A 27636-nucleotide genomic window follows, 5' to 3' on the forward strand; every position below is an offset into this window, starting at 1 on the left:
CCATTGTCTGAATACCATTCAATGCCTGCTGCATCAGTAACATCTGTAATCCTCATTGCAGCCAGTGCACACGGTATATCTTCATGTTGATAGCTGTGATCAAACCGGTTCCAACATCTGAGGGCAGGATGCCCTGGCTTCCCAAAAATCTGGCAGACACCACGATTTTCAGAATCAGAACTTCTGGAGGAGAATCTGTTGGTGGAATCCTCGTCCACGAGTGGAGTAGGAGGAGCCACGACCACGGTAACCTCCATATCTTCCTCTGTTTCCTCTACCTCTCGAGACATAGTAAGCATCTGCTTGATCTGTTAAGCCAGAGGCGAAGGCTAGGTGAGGTTAAACATCGTTGGTTTTGGTGTAGCTCTGAAGACGATCATCGAAGCTGATTAGCTTGGGCTTAACGTCCTCAAACGTTGGAGAGGGTACGTTATCCATTGTATTTTCAATAGTCGTCTTGATAGGCTCGTAGTCTCTTCCTAAACCTCTGAGGGCAGAGAAGATCTTCATAGTTTTGGAAACATGATTTCCTATAGACGCCAGCTGGTTGCTTAGATTCTTGACATCTTGTAGGTAGATTTCCATGGTTTTTCCTGCTTTTGTGACAGTCTGGAGCTTGTTTTGCAGTTCAAACATCCGGGAGTTTGTTGGTCTGTTGAAATGCTTCTCAACGGTTTGCCAAACTTCACATGACGTTGTCCAGTCGATGACGACACTGAGGAGCTGCTCTGATAAGGAGCCAAGAAGCTATGACTGGACTACTTGGTCTGACTGAAACCAGGATTGATGGCCTGGGTTAGGAATGGGAGTGGTAGCGCCGGTAATGGATGGGGCCATGATGGTCGGAGGGGGTTGTGGAATGGTTCCAGCGACAAAGCCATAAAGACGTTGTCCACTGAGAAAAGAGTGGAACTGACGTTTCCAGAAAGCAAAGTTTTGGTCAGTGAGTTTGACAGTGATGCAGTGCACCACGTTTAGAGATGGTGTCTTGTAGGGCTCAAGATCCATGGCTCTATGATACCATGAAAGCAGAGACTCAATAGAGGTGAAGAGGTAAACTTTCTTTTGTTATTAATCTATCTTACAGTTCTTATCTTATTGCATTGCTTTATATAGAAATGAGACTAGGATAAGATGTCTCAGACAGCTCATCATTTAGGACTTGGAATCTATTAGCCGTTGTGATTGTATGAGCTGTAGCCAGGACTTCTTTTGCTTTTACGGACGCCAGCTCAACGTTTCGGTTTGTCGCTTGACTGGCTTTGTCTTTTGCGCAGCTACTGAGTGAAAGGGGTGAGCTTGCTGCTGTGTTGTTTTGGTGTTTTGGACTCTTGGGCCTCCACACCAAGTTTGGTTGTAAGGTGAGCTTGGGCTCATTTCCAATAATGATTACAGAGAGAAAACTAGAGATGGGTTTCTTCAGGATATGAAGTTGGAGTTCAGTGAGATGGTACTTGTCCTTTCCCTTCCATCATCGAGTTCAGTAAACTGTTAACTGCAATCGCGAAGATGCAGGAGTACGATGTCGACATCTCTTTGGGAGAGAAGATGGAGATGCTAAGGGTTAAGCATAATCTCTACACAGACACTATTTTGATTAACTGTTTCGGCCCCTCCTCTCAGCTTCCTCTGGCTTTGGGTATGCTTGGCAAGATGATGAAACTGGGATATGACCCCAATGTTGTCACGCTTTCTTCGCTACTCATGGATACTGTCATGGGAATAGGATCTCTGAGGCTTTAACTTTGCTTGATCAAATGGTGGAAATGGGATATCATCATAACACAGTCACATTTACAACTCTAATCCATGGTCTTTTTCTCAACGACAAAGCTTCTGAAATGGTTGCTTTAGTTGATAGAATGGTTGCCAAAGGATGTCAACCGAACCTGGTTACTTATGGTGCTGTAGTAAATGGATTATGTAAGAGAGGTGAGATTGATTTGGCTTTATATATCCTCAAGTAGATGGACAATGCGAAAATAGAGGTGAATGTTGTTATCTATAACACACTTATTGATGGTCTTTGCAAATACAAACATGTGGATGATGCACTCGACCTATTCAGTGAAATGGAGAACAAAGGAGTTAGGCCGAATGTTTTTACTTTCATTGCGTTGGTAGATGCCTTTGCTAAACAGGGAAAGATTTTAGAGGCTGAAAAATTGTACGAGGAGATGATTGCAAGGTCAATAGATCCTGGTATTGTCACATATAATTCATTGATCAATGGGTTTTGCATGCACCATCGCATAGAGTAGGCCAAGCAGATGTTTGATTTGATGATTAGCAAAGATTGTTAACCAGATGTTGTGACTTGTAATACTCTCATAAAAGGATTTTGTAAGTCCAAGGGAGTAGAAGATGGCATGGAACTCTTTCGCGAGATTTCTCAAAGAGGATTGGTTGGCAACACCATCACTTACAACACCCTTATACAAGGTTTCTGTCAAGTTGGAGATTGTGATAACGCTCAAGAAATTTTCAAATGAATGGTTTCTTGCGGTATACCTCCTGATATTTGGACCTACAGTATTTTGCTAGATGGATTTTGCAAAAACGGGAAGCTAGATAAAGCATTGGTCATATTTGAGGCAACAGAACTCAATATCGTCACATATAATACTGTCATTGAAGGGATGTTTAAAGCTGGCAAAGTGGAAGCTGGGTGGGATTTGTTTTGTAGCCTCAGTCTCAAAGGAGTGAAGCCTGACGTTGTAACCTACAATACAATGATCTTAGGCTTGTGTAATAATAAATTAAAGCATGAAGCATATGCCTTGTTGAGAAAAATGAAACAAGACGGGTCTCTCCTAGATGATCGTACCTATAATGCGCTAATCAGGGCACATCTTGAAGATGGTGACAAAGCTGCATCAGCTGAATTCATCAAGGAAATGAGGAGCCGCGGATTTACTGGAGATGCTTCAACATTTGGCTTAGTCACTAATATGTTACAGGATGGGAGATTGGACAAAAGCTTCCTCGACATGCTTTTTTAAACATGTCGAGCAACTATGTTTCCGCTGAAAGCAGGCATCTTAAAACTGTTTTATCCTGGAGAGAAGAGGAGTGGTAGAGCAATTCTCTTTCCTTTAAAGTAACTGTGAGGTAAATCAAGTTATTTAAATTCTGATGTTGCATTGAGTTAGATTTTGTGTATTGGTGGAACTTTGTGTTTGTGATGAGCATTACAAGAAGATTTTCTGTACAAGAAGATCTCAGACTTGATTTGGTATGATTACTGTTTTACTTTAGATTTGGTTCTTAGCCAGACTTTTTGTTTTTCAAGTTTTATTTTGAGTGATTGTTTTAGACAGATTTATAATTCTGTTACTCGATAGGATCAAACTTAATAGAACTTGGTTGCTTGCTCTGCCCTGTCTGTGGTATGTTTGAATAATGAGTAGCTTAGATACAAGACATTACGTTTTAGGGGTCCAGTCTAGTATCTCATCCTGAAGAAGCTGGAGCTTGTTTCTGTACGAGTAATGAGTTACTGGTATGCATTATGTCTAAAGGTCACAAACCTCATCAGGAAAAATAAATTATATATAATATAGTGTGCTTCCTTGTTTTCGCTTATGAAATGTAAATCAAGAACTTGTTTTTTAACCAAATTATTTATGAAACAACAAAGAACAGAATCATTAGATTAGGCAATGCGGGTAACTGCAGCATGTATAGCATCAGCGAGTTGAGGCACTACTTAGACTTGCAATGCTTATCCTCCTGAAACATTAAACATGCTCATTATAAATGATAAGCTTTTAAATACACAAATAAAATTAATAGAACGCCCATTTTTCAGGCACTTATTCCATTAATCGAAAGTTACAAACAATGAACAAAACATTTGTCTACTAAGTTGCAGAGGAGTAAGTTGAATGTTAATAGTCACTTGTTCTATTTTTCTAAACAACTATCTTAGCTCATGTAGTTAAGATGAACAAGTGACACTTGTGTATGTAATAAGTATAATATGGTCTCAACTCAATTGTTTGTTTTTCTTTTGCTGTTAAGCCTGTTATGTTTGAAATCAGTTTGTCGTTTTTTAAAACAAATTGTTAGCTTGCGTTTGTACTTGGAAAACTAAGTATAAAAAAGTGAAATATTATATAAATATGAATTTTCTTGATTTTTTTCTCTTGATCTAATAATTATCTGTGATATAAACATTTGAAGAGAAGAATTATATCACGCACCCATCATAAGTCATATAAATGTGATATTCTTTGGCCATCCAGCGAACTTGCTTCTCATTCAGTCCTGTAAAAGAAAACATCCCAATCTGTTTGATAATGTGAGTCCAATCACCGGGTGTACCTGCAGAAACATAATGGTACAAATTAGAACTTATGAATGATTTAAATTAACGAAAATTATGAGGAAAACAAAAAACATTAAACCAAACCTCTAGCTTGTATAGCTTCATATAACTGTGTCCAGTCCTTGTACATATCACTGCCAATGTGTATGCACACACGAAATTTTGAACATAATTAAAAATCACTATTTAATAAGCATTTCACAGGACAAGAAGAATTCTCATTAGTCCTGCATATATATAGGTATAACAACTACCTGTTTTTAAGAATTGTGGTAACAATGGATGCTCCATGAATTGGTGGGCTAAGATACATAGGTCTAACAACAAGTAACACTTGACTGTGAACTTTCCTAGCCACATCTTGTGAGGTGCGTACCTTCACATTAGACCCACAAAGATTATATTTACAGTTTCTGAATAATTTAATTATATAGACAAGATCTACGTTTGCATGTTAAAGTGAGAAGTTTTGTTGCTTACAATGGTAAGAGCACCAATACGCTCACCATAAAGACCCATGTTTTTGGCAAAACTTTGAGCTATCAAACATTCTCCTCCATCAGCAACAAACATACGCACCGATTGTGCATCTGAGTCAAGGTTCCCACTAGCAAAACCATGAAAATTAAGATTAAAAAAGAGGCATGTTGCTTTTCATTATTGAAACTAATCTCTAATATTACCGGATAAACCCAAATATTTTTGTATGGATATGTCATATCTGTGTGAGCATGTGTTCGTTTTTATGAACTGACAATCGTGATAATACTTAACGAAAGTTATACATTACAACAGAGTGTATAACACGCAACAAAGCAAAGGTAGTTGTACATCTTACCTGATATGCATTATCAAAAAAGGGTAATAAGCCTTTAGACCTCACAATTTGTCGAATCTTTTCCCATTGTTCCAGTGTTGGGTCAATTCCTGTGGGGTTATGCGCACAAGATTGCAATACCACTATAGCTCCAGACGGTGCAGCACCAAGATCCTCGAGCATGCCTATTTTTAAAACAAAGTATTTACCTAAAGTTATGATTGGTAAGAACACTATATACTTTTTTTTTTTTTTTTGTCACAAGAACACTATAAACCTAATCAGTTTGGACGTCAACAAAACCAACCTTCGAAGTCCAGTCCTCGGGTTTGCGGATCATAGTAACGGAAATACTCTACACATAAACCCGCCAATGTGAAATAAAGGGATGGTTCCCCCAAGTTGGATCTGGAACGAAAACGACTCGCTGAAAGGAATGATAAACGCAATTATGATGATGAAAATATTACAAGAATTCCTGATAAAAATATGTTACAATTTACATAGAATTTTTTTCAAGAATAAAATTGTCGCAAATTTTGTTAATTGTTCGTTTTACATTTCCTTCTAAAATGTTCATTTACCAAATTCTTATGGTCACTAACAAAACTAAATAAACTAGTGAGGAACATTTACTTGTTGGTGGTGTTTTGCTAGAAACTCAGCTCCGACTCTCAAAGAACCAGTACCAGTCTACCAGACAAACACTGGATAGTAACAACTCTATTCTCTTCCACTGCATGACTGCCCAAAAAACGAAAACAATCTTTATAGTAAAATGAAAATAACCTAAAGGATTTAGAGAAGTTGAAAAAAGCCAATCAAACCTCGGAATAAACATTTAATCACTTGAGGGAAAATAATAGTATCTAATATATTACCTATCATCACCTAAGGTCAGCTTGGCGCTCAATTTGTTAAAATCAGCAAGTCCATCAATTGGGAGATAACCCTTGTCACAAGACCTTGAGGCAAAAACAAAATCATAAACTTTTTTTTTTGTTTTGAAAATGAGCTAATCAGTTAATTACTATCTGAAAGTTATAGGAGAAATTCTAACTTTATAGGCTTTGATTGTTTGTTTACAAATGTGTTCACAAATGAACCTACAGTCATCACATTTTAACTGAAATGTTAATTGTACAGAAAAACACAAAAATACTTTATGAAAAATGTAAAATTAAATATTTTAAGAACGTCAATTTTTTTTCCTGAAACAATCGAAGTCTTTCTATATTACTAATGAGTATCTAACTTACAGGTCATTTCCTAACTGTTGCTCTGCTTTTCTCACCACCTCAAGAACAAGAGGCTTTCCCTCCTTTAGACAATAAAATAAATATAATAACCCCAGTGAGGACTAATACAATAACTCTATCATAGAGACTGTGAAGATCCATAAAACTTAGACAGAAAAGGAACCAAAGTTACCTCGGTTCGATAGGCACCGGCACTCAAATTCAACTTAACTGGACAAGGATCATCTCTACAAGCAAAAATAACCTGTTTTGTGACCATACAAATAAGATTAAAAGCCTGCAATAAAAAATGATCTACTCTTTGATAAAATAGCAGAATGGATCCAATAACAAAAAAGTAAGATGAATGTAGATCCTTAAACTGAAATATATGTACACTGAGAACAGGATCTTCCGGAGCCGGAAGGACGTTTGACAAGATGGAACTCATCACAAAATGATTAATCAATCGACAGTGAATTTGGAAGAAAAATAGAACAGTCATCAATTATTTAAGCATGATTACGCTCACCAACCAAGAGAATCCAATTTTCTATAAAACTGTAATTTTTATAATGGCTAAAATCCAATTTAAATTAAAATTTTAAATCATCTTTATATATAAAGAAAGCTTTGGATCCCTCCCAGGTATGCCAACAAGGACGCCACGTCAGAAATTCGCGAGTTCCTGTTGCGACACGTCAGAAACGCATCGTTTCATTAAAGTGTTACGGGCTTGGCGATGGGCTTCATGTTGCGTTCGTATGCGGCCCGACGACCACAAGCTTCTACTGAAACCCTAATCAGCCTCTACGCTCTCCTTCGTGTTCTTCGCTCACCTTCGATCGGCGCAGATGCGATCCAGAATCTGTAACGGTTCTCCGAGAGTTAATGGTCTTAAATCGTCTTCAATCGCCATCCCACTACGAAGCTCTCTCCTGCGCCGTTCGGCTGCTAAAACGTGTATAAATATGCTGCAATCTCACCGGTGCGTATCGTTTCTTTATGTTTTTGGTTCTTAGATGTTATATGATTGTTTGCTTTAAAATTCTGGTGAATTTCTTTATGTTACTGCGTTAATAGATGTTCGATTCTGAGATGTTTTAAAATCTGTTACAGAGGACATCAAGGAGAAGATTCCCTATGTGGCGTTTGATTATGAGCAGGAGGTTGAGACAGCCAAATCAAGCTCTGCAATCAAGGTGACTTATGAGCTCCCTAATGTGATCAGTAGTTTACAAGGATTAAACTTTTTGGCTGTCCAAATTTTTTTCATATGCCTACTCTAAATTTACTGAAGGTTAGAAGAGTAGACTTTTTTCAGTAATTGTTTTTACATTAAATTTTATACTTAACTCTTTTATGTTAACGCTGTACTTTTTTGTGATCCCAAGGTAATGTTACGTGAGACTTTCAAGATGGAGCATCCTAAGGAACAAATATACTGCTGCTTGGATGCTTGATGTGAGTGGCTCCTTCTCACCTTGCAGGTTCTTTTGTAACTTAGCCTCTTGATCTTAAAGGCACATTGACGTTGAATTTTAATCCAAAACCAGGTTAGAATGTTTCCTGGTTAGAATGTTTACTGGAGACAATGCTATACTTCCTCTCAGCACATACTCATAATTGTTTTATTATCTCAGTTGACATGTTCTTAAACTAACTGTAAAACTTGCATTTCACACTAATTCAGAAGGCACTTTATGTTGCAAAAGTTGAAGAACATGGAAAACTACAACAGTTACCTGGTAAAACAAGTGCCAGTGGAGTGTCAGTTTATATATTGGCTGTTATTTGAGTCGCTGACCAGTCATTGATCTGTTGCGATTTAAAGGAGGAAGGTCGGAGTAAAGATGAGGCCGTTCAGTTATATTTTCAGAGGTTAACAATGACAACGATGCTTAGGAGGGTAGTTAAGAGGTCAGTGGCTGATTTTCTTTTCTTAGTTACACTACAAGAAAACATCGGTATTCTGACGGACATTCCGACGGAAAATGAAATCCGAGGAATTTTCCGAGGAATTTTCGAGGAATTTCCGAGGAAATTCCGAGGAAACCCAAAATTTGGGTTTCCTCGTAATTTCCTCGGAATATACCGACGGAATTCCGAGGAAACATCAATCCGTCAGAATATTCCGAGGAAATTCCGACGAACTAGTGATCGATCGATGCGTTTTTGGACATATACCCATCGATCGATCACATTGTTACGCTTTGGTCCATCTTAGTGATCGATCGATGCACTTTTGGACATAAATACATCGATCGATCCGTTTATAAAAAAACATTCGAGATTTTGAAACCCCAAACACTAGTTCCTCAGAATTTCCTCGGAATATTCCGAGGAAATTCCGAGGAACACTTGATATCCTTGATCGATCGATGGGATAATCTCATCGATCGATCACATTGTTACGCTTTGGTCCATCTTAGTGATCGATCGATGCGTTTTTGGACATAAATACATCGATCGATCCGTTTATAAAAAACATTCGAGATTTTGAAACCCCAAACACTAGTTCCTCAGAATTTCCTCGGAATATTCCGAGGAAATTCCGAGGAACACTTGATATCCTCGATCGATCGATGGGATAATCTCATCGATCGATCACATTGTTACGCTTTGGTCCATCTTAGTGATCGATCGATGCGTTTTTGGACATATATCCATCGATCGATCCGTTTAAAAAAAAATTGACGTTTTGAAACCCCAAACACTAGTTCCTCGGAATTTCCTCGGAATATTTCGACGGAATTCTGAGGAAGAAAAGGGTTTCCTCGGAATTCCCTCGGAATATTCCGAGGAATCCGAGGGAATTCCGAGGAAATAGGGTTTTTAAACCGAAAACAACGTTTTGCGGTTTGAATAACACCTATATAACCCTTATTAAGTGTCTTACGTTCATTATGAAGTCAAAAATTTGTTCATTACCCTATAATAAACACTTTTCCGATTGTATGAACGAAATCCCCACAACATAAGAGAAACACTTATACACTTTAATGAACGGTAAAGGGAATACTTACAATTCGTTTTGAAATTTGTTATTTCATGGTTTATGCTCATCTATACAAAGAATCTTCAATGGTATGCATTACAATTGTATAAGAAATGAAATACGGCAAAAAAAATTGATGTTTTGAAACCCCAAACACTAGTTCCTCGGTATTTCCTCGGAATATTCCGAAGAAATTCCGAGGAACAATATAAATTAATAGAAATACATGCACAGGATATTCTTTTTCCTCGAATTAATGAAAATATTCCGAGGAAATTCCGACGGATATTTAAGTGGCCGTCGGAATTTCCTCGGAATATTTTCATTTAACCGGGCAAACAAGCCGCCAAATATTTCGCGAAAATTGAAATTGAAAATACTGAGGGAATTCCGACGGAAAATATCCGTCAGACCCAAGGTTTTATAAACTCGAACCGCATCTTCTTCCTCATTTCTCTCTTCTTCCCCATTTCTCTCTTCTTCCTCTCCGGCGATCTCTCTCTCCTTCCGGCGTTCTCCACCTTCTCTCGCGACGATCTCTCCGGCAAATCCTTTCCATTCTTTTACAAATCATGTAAGGACCTTATCCCATTCTCTTAGGTCCTATTTGTTAGGTTTTTAAGTAGATTTGATGATTTTAGAAATTTTTTGATAGATTTTTGTTAGGGTGATTGGGTAGGATTGTGATTTGTTGTGTAATAGGTTTAGAATTGTGATTTGGTTGTGTTGAATTGATTTAGAACTTTTTTTATAAATTGTTTATTATTTTTGTATTTACAAAACGTTTATATAAATTCGATTTTACAAAACGTTTTTGTATATAAATTCGATTTTTGGATTAATAAAAGATGATTTCATATTTATAAAAATATTTATATTTATTAAAACTAATTTTGTATTTATAAAACATTTTTTTTTATTTATAAACACTATTTTTTTATTTTTGTATTTATAAAAACTATTTTTAAATATACAAAACGTTCTTTGTATATAAATTCGTTTTTTGGATTTATAAAAGATGATTTCATATTTTAAAATTAATTTTGTATTTATAAAACATTTTTTGATTTATAAACACTATTTTATTATTTTTGTATTTATAAATACTATTTTGTATTTATAAAAAGATGATTTCATATCTATAAAAATATTTATATTTATTAAAACTAATTTTGTATTTATAAAACATTTTTTTTATTTATAAACACTATGTTATTATTTTTTGTATTTATAAAAACTATTTTGTATTTATAAAAAGATGATTTCATATTTATAAAAATATTTATATTTATTAAAACTAATTTTGTATTTATAAAACATTTTTTTATTTATAAAAACTATTTTATTATTTTTTGTATTTTAAATATGTTTTCTATTTCAATTTTATATTTTTGAATTTCAATTTAAAAAAATAAATTTATAATTTTTTTTTTGAATTTTGGAAATATTCCGAGGAAGTGTATCCCTCGGAATATTCTGACGACATATTCCTCGGAATATTCCGAGAAATTTCCGACGAAAAAAAGTCCTCGGAATATTCCGAGGAAATTCATTTCCTCGGAATTCCGTCGGAAATTTCCGAGGGATTTCCGAGGAACGATGAATTTCCGAGGAGTTATTTCCGAGGACTTTTTTCGTCGGTATGTCGTCGGAATAGCGTTATTCCGACGACATACCGACGATTTTTTCCCTCAGTATGCCGTTGTTTTCTTGTAGTGTTACTACGCATCATACTCATGGCATATTAGAAACTTTTTCATATATGTTCAGTTTATGTTGCTTAGGATGGAAGCCAATGACTAAGAAGTTGAAGTTTGTAGCATGAGTAAATCTCTCTGCTTTAAAAAAAAAAAGGTTTTCTCAAATGTTTATGGAGCTGATGTCTTTCTTTTTCTTTTTTCCTGCTTTTGTACTTCCACAATACATATTTTAAAACTGTAAGTTTGTTGATTCTCTCATCAGATCTCATTCGTGTTATGTCTATTTGGCAGCTGAGATTTTTCATTGTTTTTATTAGTTGCTTCGTGTTAATGAAGTAGATCTCAAAAGACTCAGGGATTTCAGAATATTACAGACAAGTTCATGGAGCTTAGTACTAAGTTACTAACAGCAAGATCTGCCTGCTGAGCTTTGTTGTGTTACTGGAGGATCAAGAAGTCAACAAGATGATGCTCTCTAGTGGTGTAATGTAGAATACATTCTTCCTGGCGAAGTCAAGTTGTTGTGAAAGACATTCTCAAGTTCGTGGAAAATATTTGATTGAGCATGTTGAAAACCCCAAGATGTTGTTGAGAAGACAACTATTTAGTATGTATCAGATATTCAGATGGAGAAGAAGTCAAGGATGGAACTTTCAGACATGAAACAATATTGATTACTATGTACCCACACAATACCAATCTTTTTTTTTGTGTACCAATTATATGTACGTATGTATGTTGGGTAGTACCTAAAAATTTGACACTAAAATATTATACAGATCTTTTATATAATAGATAAACTTACATATTAATAGCAAATAAATTTAAATTTCAAAATAAAATTTAGCTTCAAAATTTAAAGATTCCTGAGTCAATTTAATTGATCATCAAAATTTAATATGTTCAAATATTCAAAATATTTATATAATTTTGAAATATATATATTTATCTAGGATGAAAGGTATTTACATTATCTTCAAATGAATAGTTTAAATTAAATTAGATACTTTAATATAAATATAATATACATATAGATCAATAAAAGTTTTATAGAATAATTACGTATGTCTACATGTAAATATGTATTAAAATATAATTAATGATATTTCAAGCAAAATATTTATAATTTATGAAGATAAAGGGAGGATTTTTGAAAGCAATACCAAGATACAAACATTGTATGAGTAAGTTGATTCACTTGGATTGCTAGAAACGGAAGAGTATAGCTTAATCACAAACTTTCCAAGAACAGTGTATGGAAGAAACAAAGAGTCAATGTCACTCTAAGATGAAGGTTTGCATCCTCAAGCAAGTCTCTTCGTTGAGATAAATTAAGTTTCAGATTCTTCTGTTTCTTTTTACTTAAGCCACTCTTTTTCCAGTTTTTTTTAATCTCTTTTAAAATAATTAGTAGTGTTGCTTCAGTGATCCGATGAACAAAATAACATATATACACATATATTCAGAAGTTGTGTCACAGATTTGATATATTTAGTTCTTAAAATGACGAGGTTTCGCATTATATTTTTTTTTCTTGGTGTCATAGTGAAGACATCAAGATCAGTCTTTGTTTCTAGCTGCAACAAATAATTATTTAGCTGAAGAAATTTTGTAGATAAAAATGTGTTATATATTGTGAACTGGAAGAGAAAATGTATGAAAAATACAATCGACTAACATTTTTAAAAAGGTCAAAAATAAAAATATTGATAACAAAATAAAATACATATATATTGATGGTAGGCTAACTAAATGATTTCTAACAATGATAATATAATAAATAGTAAAAATTATAAGAGAAAATAGTGAGAATAATACGAAATGATTTTTTGGATAAGCCATCATAACTTAATTACATCATTAATCATAATAAAATAAATACTATAATAAGTTCTGACAATTTTTTTTGCTGCTATCTCAACAAACGAGAAAAGAAAACATGATACATCAGTGTAAATTTTTAAAATTTATAATAAAATTCGCATTTTTAACATTTGAGTTTTCAACCATATATATTAACAATACATCAAATACTACATAAATAATCTTTATAGCTAACAATACATCATATAGTTATGGTTGTTCGTTATCTTTTTGGTTTAGCCTAAACTTTGGTAGTTAAAAAAAAAAGAATTGAAGAAACACAAATAAAAAAACATGAATATATTTCATTATTTTAAACTTTTTGTTCATGTGAGTTTGAAGAAACACAAATAAAAAAACATGAATATATTTCTAAAATATAATAATACATAAATATATAACCTAACATATATTTGTAAATATTAAACAATAACAACTAATATCAAATTTGTTTGCTACTTGACTATTTTCTAAAAAAAGAAAAATATTGGCTTTTCATTTTCGATTTTTTAAATTATATAATTTGAGAAGAAATGTATTCAAAATCCATTAAATTCAAGAAAAGCAAATATAGTGAACAAAGTAAAATATTTATATTTTAGTGAATAGTTTAAATATAGTTACAAATGCATAATTTCAAAAACAAAAGAAATAGTAAAATTTATAGTAAAAATAGTGAAAATTATATTAAAATAAACTAAATTTTTATTAAAATTTAAAATATATTTATATTGTTTCGTTTATTTGCTTACCCGCCTGTAGGGCGGATCCGACCCTAGTTTACTATATAAAATGTTCCTTTATAAGTGCTGGTTATTTTGTCTTGATATTAACATATGTTTTAGTTATAAAGTGGGGCCATTTGCATTAATATCTCCATTCACAAGTTTAACGTGTAACCAAAAATTAATATTCCTTCCGTACATTAAAATAGACTTTTTAGAATAGACTTTTTAGAAGAAAAAAAATTTGTTTCACAAAGATGTATTTTTTATGTTTTCTAAGAAAAAGTTGTAAATTTTGAGAAAATTAATTGACTTTATTGAATTACTATTGGTTAAAAGTTATTGAAAATTGAAAATTACAGAAAACGATATATTTATTATAGTAGTTTAATGTGTTTTCTTAATATGTGTGAAAATACCAAAAAGTCTATCTTTGCGAAACGGAGAGAATAGTGATAAACAAGTAATTAGTTTGCATGTCGAAGAAAAACTGTCTTTTAAAAACTCAGATCAGCGATACAAATTACAAATTACAAATGGTTAGAAACGTTTTATCTGCCACTTTTGCATTGTAGTTTTAAATTGTTTATTGATATTTTTTATAATTAAAATTTTACTTATAATTGTTGAGTAACGCTTAATTCATTACCGCTTCTATACTTTACAACTGAAATCTACAGATTCTAGAAACTCTCAACTTTAACGTATGCTTTTTAATTGTTTTCTCTGTCGGTTGCTTCCAGTTCTCTGTTTGTAGTGAGTTTTTATTCTTACTTGTCTAGATAGAGGTTTCATGGATGTTCTCATGTTCATATTAATTTTACTTCAAATCTTTACGACACTCTACACTAGTGTTGGGCAAATAAACCGAACCCAAAAATCCGAACCGAACCCGATCCGAACCCGACATAAACACCGAATGGATCTTGTTTTATGGTATTTCAGGTTATAAGTATTATCTGAAACGAACCCGAACCTAAAAAGATATTCGATAGGACCCGAAACATTCAAAATCCCAAAAAGAACTTGTACCAAACATGATCTCAATTCTTAATATGTATCCAAAATACACTAAGATATTATTGAACATCTAAAATAATTATTTATTAAATGAAGGTTGATGGTTGAAGGTGATGGTTGAATCTTGAAGTTTTTAGATTTTGGTTTTGTTTTCATTGAATAATGTTTTTCATTTTATGAGAAATTCGTTTTATACTTTTATTATTTGGTTTTCTTTCTATCAATAACTATGTTTACCTTTCGTTTAATTTTGAATGATCATGTTTGATGTCCTTTCTTATTTTTGAATTGATTTTACTTATGTTTTGATTACAAAATAGGTACAAATCATGTATTTTAAAACCGAAGAGTCGATTTTACTTATGTTTTGGTTATAAAGTAGTTACACATCAGGTATTTGTAAACCGAAGAACCGGTTGGGACCCGAACCCGAAACTACATCGGATTGTACCGGTTCTTTGAAGATTTACTAACTCCAACCCGAACCCGATAGAACCCAAACCGGTCCCGAACCGAACTTTCATATAATACGAATGAGGCTGATTTTAATAACCCGAAAAATCGAGATCCAATTGGACAAAACCGAAATCCGATTGGGACCCCGAATGCCCATGCCTAAATTATAGAGTATACACTTAGAAAGTGAGTGCTCATCTAATTTCAATACAGCGAAACCAACGGCTCTAATATAGATTTTCTCTAAGCATTATTTATTGGACGTGTTGGTTTTATTACAAAACTGTATACGAACTTCAACAACGTGTGGCTAAACCGGGCATTTGATCTAGTCAAAATTCTATACGAGACAAAACCATTCAAGATGAAGCAAACGGTCTACAGACCGGTAGATCTTTCTCAAAGATGGGCGCGACACCGATAACCGGATTGGATTCAAAGAAATTAGCCGGTTTAAGCTCAAAGCTAGCAGCTACCGTTGGCATAACCGGATAATCTTCTTGGCAAGGTATGTGATGGAATCCCAGTGTGTACCACAACACTATGTCATTGTTTTCGATCGAGCGATCCCTGTTACACCAGAAAACAAGCAATATTGGAGAGATATTTAAACCAAAAATCTTTAGGAATAGATAGTATGACTCAATTGGTATGGTCCGTTGGTTTCATACCGATCTGACCAAACTTGTAGTGTGTCATCGCCATGGCTCTGGTACACTAGAACTCCTCCAGCAAATTGCTCTGATCGGTTATACCGAGTTACCCATATCTAAACCAATAAAACCAATTGCATTGAACAAACTGAGTCCTAAAACGAAATGTCAACTAATTAAATATCTCATAAAGAAAAACAAAGCTTAAAATTAAGTACCTGATTATTGCTGAATGCACCGCGAATCTGAGGAGGATCATCGTGATCGAGCAAACTCACCGCATTCCCACCCGGTATGATTCTGTAACCGGCTGGGTTCCCTAACCGAGACTTACGGTTTGGGTTCACAATATGGAATTCATATGGGTCATAGAGGCTCAATTTGATCTGGGCATCTTTCTCAGTCTTGGCTACATATTTCTTGACCTTCAAGTAACTCTTTCTTGGTGATTTTCCGGTTGGAACTCTTTGCTTCTCTAGATGAACCTTAACGAACGAATTATTCATCGGTCCATCAATGTCCATGTCTAGATGAAACGTTATGAAATGATCATGGACGACTCCAATCACATTCTCAGAGATCAACGGTCCAGAATCATCCTCTTTATCACCTAAGTCATCTACATTCTCGTAAGGTGTCCCTTTCACCATCAACATACCTGAAGCCGCGACCTAGTAAGAATAACATTTAAGTGTGAGGAAACTTGAAAAAAAAAATAACCATATACAAAACAAAAACCATTTACTGACATACCGTAACGCGGATCAAACCATCAGTCTGAAACTCCCAATCAAAAGTATAGTCGTAGTTTCCGACCGAAGTAGCCATCCGAGCGACCAATGTAACTTTTGGCCTTGACTCTCTTATCTGTTAAGTTGACAAATCAGGAATCGATTCTAATTCAAAGCAAAATAAAAAATCATGACAGTAAGGGACATACATCAGCACTGGGGATAAGAATCTCAGAATGTCGCCAGCTGACATCGCCTGCGTAGCGTTCAAACAAGCATATCATGTTAGGTTGGACAATGGCTTTTCCATCCGGCGAGGCAAAAACGCCATCTATATAGTAAGCATTTCGAGGCAGTCGTTGAGGGGCACAAGCGGCATTGCCGCAGGTCCTAAACCGATCTCGCCTGCATCCAGATAGCTTTTGTAGTACCATAGTTCTCCAGGGTCCATGTATGGTACGAACAACTCTGATGGAAATCCTTTGTACATCACAATTCTTGGTTCACCTGCTCTCTCCACATTAGTAAACATCAAGATTCGAGAATTTGGCTTCTCTTTTAACCATCACAGTTGTTATGTATATAATACTTTTTCTGTGTTTGAAAAATATATTTTGTGCTTCCAAAAATATTAAGAAAACACATTAAAATTTGATTATATACATCATTTTTTGTGAATACCTATTTCTCATAATTTAAACTAGTACTAATTCAATAAATACATTTTATCTTTTTTAATCAGTTTGTTATTTTAACTAAAAAGTATAGAAAACATCAAAAATATATTTTAATATCATTTTTAAACAAGTGAATATTTGAGACTTTGAGTTAAGGTGTTAAATACCTGTCTCGGAGTCACGAACCGTGGCCTGAGAGATGATCATACCGGCTCGGTGGTCAGCTTTAACATGAAAAACCCAATTAGCCCACTTAACCAAATGTCCATCTTCGACCAGGAAACTAGGACCCTCCGGCTGCTCAATCGAAATGGGGTTGATTCGATCCATGTGTACCGGCTTATTCTGAACATTATACCGGTATTCTGTACCGGCAGCTTTGGGAATAGGAACCATGCCTTTATCGACGATCTTGATAACCTCTAGTTTGTCCATATCGACCGTTGCATAAAGACCTTCAATGGGTCTCATGAAATAATTAGGAGTGTCTTGTGACGTGAAACATTGGACTTTTAGGATTCGACGTCCTTCTTCCTCCGGTCCAAACCATCCGGTGAACGTCGGTAGAGCTACCAAATCGGAAAGCTTAACCCCACGAGCTTCGACTGAGCGGTTGAACTCGATGCTCTTCAAAGCAACCTGCATTTTGTGTTGACAAAGAAAAAAAGTAAATTATTGCTCATTTTTGTGTATGGGCATAATATCATGATCTCATAAAACACAATAAAAAATATAGTTTAATTAAGTCTTGTATACCTTATTTTATTTAAAAATATTTATCTAATTTCAAACAGTTTTATACATTTATAACAACAGTAACTTTGAAAATAAAATAAGTAATTCAAGAAAACTGAATTTAACGGCAGTATACTTTGTAAATATCCTAAGAACTAAAAAGATATATAAAAACGAAATATTCAAAAATGATAAAAAAAATGGATCTAAATAGTATGTCAGATTAAAATATCCTAAAAGTCAAAGCTTTCTAAAGAGAGATACAGAAAAATATCAAACCGGTTAAGAGTGGAATCTCTCGGTTTGGGTCTTCAGTTTTCGTGTTTATTAGTAGTATTGGGTAACGAAAGTGTGGAAAAATAATAACTTCAGATTTAAACCCAAAAAAGACAAAACAAAAGCTATATATTTAAGGGCGAACAACCACTAGAAACGTGTTTTACTGAATATAAAACTAGGTTAGAAGAGCTGCGCCGCCTTCTCCTCAGATACAAACGGGAGAGCTCCGGTGACCTAGGAGAGAGGGAGACTAACCGACACTCCTCTTGGCCTCAGGTCATTCCTGCCCCTTGCAGTGTTTTTGGGTTTTTCAACCTTTGTTTAACCTAAAGTGATTACCGTGGCCGACAAGTCATATAGATCTTGATCACGGTCTACTATTCTCCTATTCTAGGGCGGTGGTTACTACCTGTGTAGACTTAAACAAGATATATCGAGAGAGGAATGAGCGATCGAGGGCCGAGAGCTCTCGACATACTAGCAAGCGTGGGCAACAAAACAACGAAGAGATTATCAAGGTGCCAGCATTTGATTACACAGATCTCATTGAGAAGTTTAAACTATCTCCAGTTGGAAGGATGTTCCATCAGGATGGAAGGAGTGTGGATGCCCTGCTCAACCACATGCTGAGACGCAGGATATGGGACGTTGAAGGAAGAGTTCGAGGCATCAATCTAGGAAATAACAAGTTCCAGTTCGATTTTGAGAAGGAAGAAGATCTATAGAAGGTGCTAATGCGTCGTCCATGTCACTTCAATAAATGGAGTTTCTCGCTGGAGAGATGGACACCAACAATAAACGATGATTACCCCAACTCAATGCTTATATGGGTTACGGTAACTGGAATACCTTCACACTATAAGAAAGATGAGTCTTTTAGGAGTATTGGGGAGGCACTAGGAGAAGTCGATAAGGTAGATGTTGACAATGGCAGAGTTAGAGTTAAAATCAACATGGATGAGCCACTTCAATTTGAGAGACGGGCTGGATACGCTAATGGAGATGTTATAAGAGTAAGTCTCCAGTATGAGGAGCTTCACAGGTATTGCTTTACCTGTAAACGAGTCTCACATGAGGAAGGTACTTGCCCCAACCTAACTCCAACGCAGAGAGAGGATAAGAGAATTAACAGATTGAAACAGAAGGAGATGGAAGAACTAGCAGCAAAGGAGGCTTTCTCTCTCTCAACGAGGGGACTGGATAAACCAGCAAGTCGTGAGGCGCATATGAGATTTGAACCATACTCCAGAACTCACCAAGACGCTGGCCAGGACAGAACATCAAGGGATATGACCGCCCGTAGGAGCTTTGGAGTTAATGCAGAACCGGCTCAAAGATCAGACCATGGAGATCTGCGCAACAGAATCTCTCTCAAGAGAGATACACGAGCTAAAGAAGTCTGGACTCGACTGGACCAACAGCAGGAGGAAGGAATAGTTCCCCGAGATCGGGAGAGATATCACCCATATCAACGGTCAACGAGAGAGAACCTGAGAGGGATAAGGGGTGGATCGGAAAGCTTTAATAACAGGGGTCGTGGAGACTCATATTCATCCTCCAGCTGGAGAGTAAAAGAAATAAGTCATGGGAACAAAGATAGGAACAGAGATCAAACTCGAGAACGCGTACAACCAAAGGAAAGAAAGAGGCAGGAGTTCTCTCCGCGAACTAATCGATCATACCGAAGTTCACCAGACTCGCAGTGGACGATTTCTGAATATCCTAGAGAACGAAGAGGAGATACTCCAACAAGGCGACATGATCATTATCGGAGACAAGAGACAAGAATGGAGTGGAGACCAATTCGATCAGTGGAAAGAGAAGAACCAGGACATAAAGAAATTCCTAAGACTAGGCGAGACACAGAAGACGAGGAGAGAATCCGTAACCTCAAAGGAAAAGCTATAGCAACAGAGGAGACTGTAAAGGATGCTTACATAGATTCTAACCGAAGCTCTAATGGAGTTCTCACGATAAGAGAACCAACTGGTATAAATATCCCTGGGGATCATGCGAACCGGGAAACAAATGAGAATTCTCCTAAGCAATTTCCAGAAGGTGTTTTACCACTGCGGGCTCATAACGATGAAGGTGCAGGCATGGAGATATGTAAGACAAGGAAAAGTGGGGATCCTGGATCAGAGAAGGAGACAATACCGGAAGGAGATGACCTTCTAACGGAAGAAGAGATAAACGAAATGGCTGACAAATATGCTGGTATTGATTTTGATATGGATGAAAGTATGATCGACGAAGACGACCTCCTAGAAGAGATGGAAAATGATGTAGTGGTACCTGAGACGCAAGAGATCACCAAGACCTTAGAACTACAAAATAAGGCAGCAGAGGTCGGAAAGGACAAAGAGACTCCCAAACTGGCGTCAGGACAACCTCATGAAGAAGCTGACAGAAGTCAAAGGAAAAAATCTCTGAAAGAGAACCAAAAAGCCCCCAGAGGAAGATCACTTGTACCTCACGGAAAGCGACGGGGAACACGAAGCCCAGATGCAAAAGGAGTTGCTGCATCAAAAAAGCTAGCGATCAGAGGAAGAGCTTCCCCAAAAGGCAAGATGGTGAAGCATAATCGTGGGAACTCTTCAAGAGTGTCTGGCTCTTCTGCTATCCCTCGTAATGAGGTGTATCCGTCTTCTTTGAAAGGCCGGAAATTGTTTACTGCATCAGGTTCGGTGGGGTCCCAGAAACCACCCAATACTCAGATATGAGTGCAATCGCTTGGAATTGTCAAGGGGCGGGAGCCTACTTGACAAAACAACACCTTAGGGAGTTGTATCGCTGTTTTCATCCTAGTTTTCTTTTTCTTTCAGAAACAAAAAATAATTTTACTTTTTGGCAAGACTTTCAAGTTGAATTTGGTTATGATCATTTGTTCACCATCGACCCGGTTGGTCGTAGTGGTGGACTGGCTTTATTGTATATGGATGCTTCTGATGTTGATATTAAGTTTGCTAATAATCGTATGATAGATATTGAAGCAAAAGTGGAAGGACACAAGGTGTTTATCACCTTTGTGTATGGAGATCCGGTGGTTGAATACTGTGGTGATGTTTGGGAGCGACTCTTGAGACTGAATGCAAACAGAGACGGATCTTGGCTACTCTTGGGCGACTTCAATGAGATAATAAGCAATAAAGAGAAGAGAGGAGGACGAAGGCGTGCTGACTCGTCCTTTCTACCTTTCAGGAATATGCTATCAAGCTGTGGAATGATTGACTTTCCCTTCGTAGGAAACTCTTTATCTTGGGCAGGAAGAACAAGAGCAGGAAGAGTACAATGTCATCTTGATAGAGCAGTCGGAAATGAAGATTGGTTTCATAATTTTTCCCACACTTATGTGGAGTATTTACTTCGGTGGGGTTCTGATCATAGACCCATACTAGTACGCTTTCTCTCCAAAGAAAAACAGAACAGAAGAAGTTTCAAATTTGACAAGCGATGGATGAGTAAAGAAGGATTTAGAGAAGTGGTTAAGGCCGATTGGGAGTCGTCGGTATCTGATAGCCACTCGAGCTTGTATGAGAAGATTAGTAGAACGAGGAGGGCCATATCTAAATGGAAGCGACAGAACCCATCAAACAATGAGATCCTCATCGCAGAGCTGAAGGAGAAAATAGATAAGGCGCAGGCGGATGACTCAGTATCCAGCGAGGAGGAACTGGAGCTCAAGTGGAAATTGTGTGCTGCGTATAGGGAGGAGGAGATTTATTGGAAACAGAAGAGTTGTATGCTCTGGCTAAGGGAAGGAGATCGAAACACGAGATATTTTCATGGCAAGACCAAGCAAAGAAGAGCCAGGAACCGAATAACTAGAATAAAAAAATCGATGAACCATTGGGTGGAGACGGAGGAGGGTATTGAGGAGGTGGCTACGATGTACTTTCAACAACTCTTCACTTCGTCGAACCCATCAACTATTGATGACACAATCCAGTATATTGCCGCGCAGGTTAACGATGAGATGAATCAGAGATTACTAATAAACCCTCAAGATAAGGAGATTAGGGAGGCGACCTTTGCAATAAATCCAGAGAAAGCACCCGGGCCAGACGGTATGACAAGCCTCTTCTATCAACGTTTTTGGGCAACGGTAGGCAAAGATGTATGCGCCATGGTTCGTGAATTTTTCATTACGGGCGACTTTGATGAAAGACTGAACCAGACCAACATATGTCTAATTCCTAAGACGGAGAGACCAACCTCGATGTCAGAATTTCGACCCATTAGTCTCTGCAATGTTGGGTACAAAATCATCTCGAAGATTCTATCCTCCAGACTGAAAAGTATTCTACCCAATATCATCTCTGAGACGCAATCCGCCTTTGTGGCGGGGAGACTGATAACAGATAACATCTTCGTAGCTCAGGAGATGTTCCACGCTCTCAGGACAAACCAAAGCTGTAAAGATAAATTCGTGGCGATTAAAACTGACATGAGCAAAGCCTACGACCGGGTGGAATGGAGCTTCATGGAAGCTTTGCTATTAAAGTTTGGTTTCGATGCATAATGGGTGCACTTGGTCATGAAGTGTGTATCTTCTGTCTCTTATCAGGTTTTGATTAATGGCGAAGCAAAGGGACATATAAAACCGTCTCGAGGCCTTCGTCAAGGAGACCCTCTATCGCCATTCCTGTTTATCCTCTGCACTGAGGTCCTGATCTCTCATATTAAACGAGCGGAGGAGACGAAGAAGATATCCGGGATTAAAATAGCACGAGGAAGTCCATCGATTTCCCACCTTCTGTTCGCTGATGACAGTCTTTTCTTCGTCATTGACGTCTATGGAACAGCCTCAGGACAACATGAGCAATCTCAATGCGAAGAACTGGTTCGAATCATTGACGTCTATGGAACAGCCTCAGGACAACAACTGAATAAAGAAAAATCTTCAGTTTTGTTCGGTTCTAAGGTCATAGCGTCCACAAAATCTGACCTGAAAAGGTCTCTTGGTATCACTAAAGAAGGTGGGATGGGTATGTACTTGGGAATGCCAGAAAAAATATGTGGACCAAAAAAGCAAGTCTTCTCTTTTGTTCAAGATCGTATGAATGGAAAAATCAACTCGTGGTCGGGTAAACTCTTATCTAGAGGGGGCAAGGAGGTTCAGATAAAATATGTGGCACAAGCGGTTCCTACATATGTTATGTCTTGCTACCTCCTCCCCATTGATACCTGTAATAAACTTTCCGCCGCAGTGGCGCGTTTTTGGTGGGGTACACGAAATAATAATAGAGGCTTACATTGGGTAGCCTGGGATAAAATTTGTGTACCTCTTGAAGAAGGAGGTTTAGGATTCCGGAACTTCCGAGATTTCAACTTAGCCCTCTTGGCTAAACAGGTCTGGCGCCTTCTCACCAAGCCGAATACCCTGTTGGCTCGGGTTTTAAAAGGAAGGTATTATAGACATACGAACCCTCTCTTAACAGGTAAGGCCAATAATCCATCTCTTGGCTGGAGGAGTTTAATGGCGGCAAAGCATGTGTTAAAGGATGGGCTGCAAAGAACCATTGGAACAGGGGCAGAAACAAAGGTCTGGGAAGACCTATGGATCCCTGATACACCTGCCCGAGCAGCTCTCCCACGCATAGCGAACATCGACCTGGGGTTGAAGGTCCATCATCTGATCGACTTCGAGAGCAAAATGTGGAATGCCGACATGGTTCATGAGTTTATTGCTGCGACAGATGTCCCCCGAGTTCTATCGCTTAAAATAAGTAAGACAGGACGAAGAGACAGCTACTCTTGGAGCTTCACTAGCTATGGAAACTATACAGTTAGATCGGGTTATACTACGGTCGTGAATCAAAGAAGGCAGAAAGAAAACGAAGGAATAGTGGAACCAAGCACAACTGCTCTTAAGAAGGCGATTTGGAAACTGAAGTGTCCATGCAAGATTAAACACTTCGTCTGGAACATGATGTCAGGTTTCGTGGCGTCGGCAAGCAAGTTGAAAGAAAGGCACTGCGAGATAGATGCGACGTGCCAGCGGTGTGGGGCTGAACAAGAAACTATCAATCATATCATTTTTGAATGCCCACCAGCTGTGCAGTGCTGGGCATTGTCGACATTCTTCAGTATACACAAACCTTGATACCCTGTTAGGATATATAGCAAATGCATCTCTACTAGCCGGAAATGTGCTGATGTTTCCTTGGTTAATCTGGCACATCTGGAAAGCCCCTAACGAAAAATGCTTCAATGGAAAGGATGTGTCGCCGATGGATACGATCCAGCTCGCAAGCAGCGAAGCGGAAACGTGGCGCATAGCACAAGTGGTAGAGGAAGTTGCTGATGCGGTACAAGACCAAGGAACTTCACTACAACAGGAAGAGAGACAAGTACCAGACTGTAAATGGAGATGTCAAGTTGATGCATCCTGGCAGGACAAGAATGAAGAAGCCGGCTGGGGGTTCATCCTTTTTGAAGAGCAGCAAGTTAAGCTCGTGGGAATAAGGAAAGTAAATTGTGCCTCCTCGCCATTGCATGCTGAAGCTGAGAGCCTCGCCTGGGCAATGAAAGAGACGAGACAGAGTGGTGTTAATGAGGTCTGCTTCGAATCAGACTGCCAACAACTGACTCGCCTTACTCAAAACCCGCAGGAATGGCCAGCCATAGGACCTGAACTGGATGAGATCGATTTTCTGAGCTCTTAATTCTCTTCTTGCTCTATCCGCTTTATAAGACGTACTGAAAATGTCCGTGCGGACTGCCTTGCAAAGGCAGGACGATCACGAGCTCATGATTTCTGTTACTTGGATACCAAGATTCCTCCATGGCTTGCTCATGAAGCTTGTCTGTTTGAACCTCTAGTTACTTAATAAAGTTTTACTTTTGATGCCAAAAAAAAAAAAAAAAGCTATATATTCATTTGAAACTAGAAATGTAACTGGCTACCTGAGCCAAGCCGTTTTAATTAGAGTATTCCTATCTGAAACCACAAACCGGAATGTACCAAAAAAACTTGAATGGAAATCTAGTAAACCGTATTGGTCAGAAATTGAACCGAAAATTAACCGGTAAGCTAAACCGGTTTACTGGTGATAAAGTAAGTCCAAACACCAAATCAGTAACATGTCGTTTACCAATAAAACTATTCTGCGATACCTGAGAAGCCACGATGAGGTCGTCCATGGTGAGAATCGGATACCCAGAAGTCGGGTTGACCACATCGGAAACGACCCGACCCGAATCAAGATCCACAATAATCACGTGGGACTGACCACTCGACAACGCGAGGACCTCGGCTCTTCGCGACGGTAGCCGATTTCCTTTCTTCCACTTGACGACACGTTTCTTATCCGGCTCGTCAAGAGCCATGGAGTGAATCGTGGCCGACCCGGAACCAAAACCCTGTTCATGATCCAAGAGGATGGCTCGGACTCTCTCGATTTCTTGCACCGTTAGTGGGTCAAGTGGGTGATGAGGCTTTGCGGAAGAGTGGTCAACGCGGAGTTTAGGATCCGGTCCGAGAGTTTTCCGGACCCCGGTACCGGATAAGTAGCCTGAGTGGAGTCCAGGGATCCAAGAGTAAGTTGCCAAGAGGAGGAGAAAGCCGAAGAACAAGGCAGAGAGACGAGCTAAAGATGGTTCCGCCATACTTGACTTTTAAGTTCTGAGTGTACAGTTTACTTATAAAAGCTGAGGGGTACAAGAGCATGAAACTCTTTCTTAATTTTTAACTAAAAAAACTAAGAACCGGTTCTTAAATAAGGACTATAATAACCGGTTCTTAATTTTTTTAATTAAAAGTTAAGAAACAGTTTCTTAATTTTCACTAAGAACATCACTCTAAGAACAACTCCTTCCATTAGAACCCCAGTTCTAATGATTAAATTAGTTGGATAAAATGTGATTTGATAAGTTTAGAACATTGGTTAGTAAAATTAAATTTTTCTTCCTCCAATGGGAGAACCCCCATAGGGGTTCTTAAAAAAAAAGTTTTTAATGTTTTTTAATTAGAATTATTTAAAATAAAAGCATACATAAAATGTTTAATAAAAATTACATAAAACACATTAAAAATACAAATACAAATCGTAAATGAGAAAAAACCGATTAGTCGAAATCTTGATTTGTTCCAAATTTTTGCCATATATGCTCAACCAAATCAGCTTTCAATTGTTGATGTATGGTTCTATCACGAACTCGATTCCGAATGCTCATCATATTGCCGAGATTTGAACGCATATCTGTAGAATACGTGAAATCCACCTCTGAACTGCGGCTTGATTCCGGTTGTGCGAAAACTGATACATCAAACTGAGAGTACCCATCTCGTTCGTCTTCTACGATCATATTATGTAGAATGATATGTGCTCTCATTATCTTTCCAATTTTTATTTTATCCCACAAAAGAGCTGGATTTTTGACAATAGCAAATCGAGCTTGCAAGACCCCAAAAACACGCTCGACAACTTTACGTACAACTTCTTGATGTGTAGCGAATAAGGATGCTTTCGGACCTTGTGGAAGTGGAATAGATTGGACAAAAGTAGCCCATTTTGGATAAATACCATCTGTGAGATAGTAAGCCAAATGGTACTCGTGTCCGTTGACATTGTACTTAACTTTTGGAGCTCGACCTTGTAATATATCATCAAAAACCGGTGATCGATCAAGAATATTGATATCGTTTAATGTACCTGGAGGTCCAAAAAACGCATGCCATATCCAGAGATCTTGTGAAGCTACAGCCTCTAAAACAATGGTTGGCTTTCCTGATCCACGGGTATATTGACCTTTCCATGCGGTCGGACAATTCTTCCACTCCCAATGCATACAATCAATGCTTCCTATCATCCCGGGAAATCTGCGTATCTCTCCAATATCGAGTAGTCGTTGAATATCTTCTGGCGTGGGTCTTCTTAGATACTCATCTCCAAATATATTTATGATTCCTTGAACAAAATGTTCTAAGCATAAAAGCGCGGTGGTCTCACCAAGTCGGAGGTATTCGTCTACCGCATCAGCTGGACAACCATATGCCATCATACGAATTGCTGTCGTTGCCTTTTGTAACGGAGAATGACCGAACCTTCCAGTAGCATATCTTCTTTGTTGAAAGTATGGGATTTCAGCGGAGAGTCGATCAACAATACGCATGAACAAGGGCTTGTTCATTCGAAAACGGCGTCGAAACATGTGAGAAGGATATGTTGCATCTTCACTAAAATAATCGTTCCATAACTGTGTGTGTCCTTGTTCTCGTGATCTTTCAATGTAGGCTCGTTTCTTTTTTGACCTTGATGCTTCTTGACGCTCACCATGATGAATGAGAAGATTTTCAAATTGTTGGTCAAAAATTTAATCAAATCTTTCATCCATTTCTTCGAAATTATTAGAAGAAAAAGATGCCATATTAAAAAGATTTGTGAAGAATATATTCTCTCTCTTTCGTGT

General features: G+C 37.4%; 1 protein-coding gene and 2 pseudogenes across 1 annotated transcript; 1 reads left to right on the forward strand and 2 right to left on the reverse strand.

Moving 5' to 3' along the window:
* The first annotated feature begins 2369 nt into the window (after window positions 1–2369).
* LOC125585191 lies at window positions 2370–3297 on the forward strand (annotated as a pseudogene).
* Window positions 3298–3534: 237 nt separating this feature from the next.
* On the reverse strand, window positions 3535–6940 carry LOC106394368 (annotated as a pseudogene).
* An 8427-nt stretch (window positions 6941–15367) lies between these two features.
* LOC106390213 (primary amine oxidase-like) lies at window positions 15368–25893 on the reverse strand. The gene is given in 8 exon segments (XM_048753791.1): window positions 15368–15717; window positions 15819–15916; window positions 16019–16471; window positions 16554–16667; window positions 16741–16883; window positions 16886–17038; window positions 17376–17847; window positions 25342–25893. Coding segments are annotated over 8 exon segments (2136 nt in total). The 5' UTR covers window positions 25834–25893; the 3' UTR covers window positions 15368–15506.
* Between the last annotated feature and the right edge of the window lie 1743 nt (window positions 25894–27636).

The sequence above is a fragment of the Brassica napus genome, chromosome C4, assembly GCF_020379485.1.
Source record: "Brassica napus cultivar Da-Ae chromosome C4, Da-Ae, whole genome shotgun sequence".
NCBI classification, from domain to species: domain Eukaryota; kingdom Viridiplantae; phylum Streptophyta; class Magnoliopsida; order Brassicales; family Brassicaceae; genus Brassica; species Brassica napus.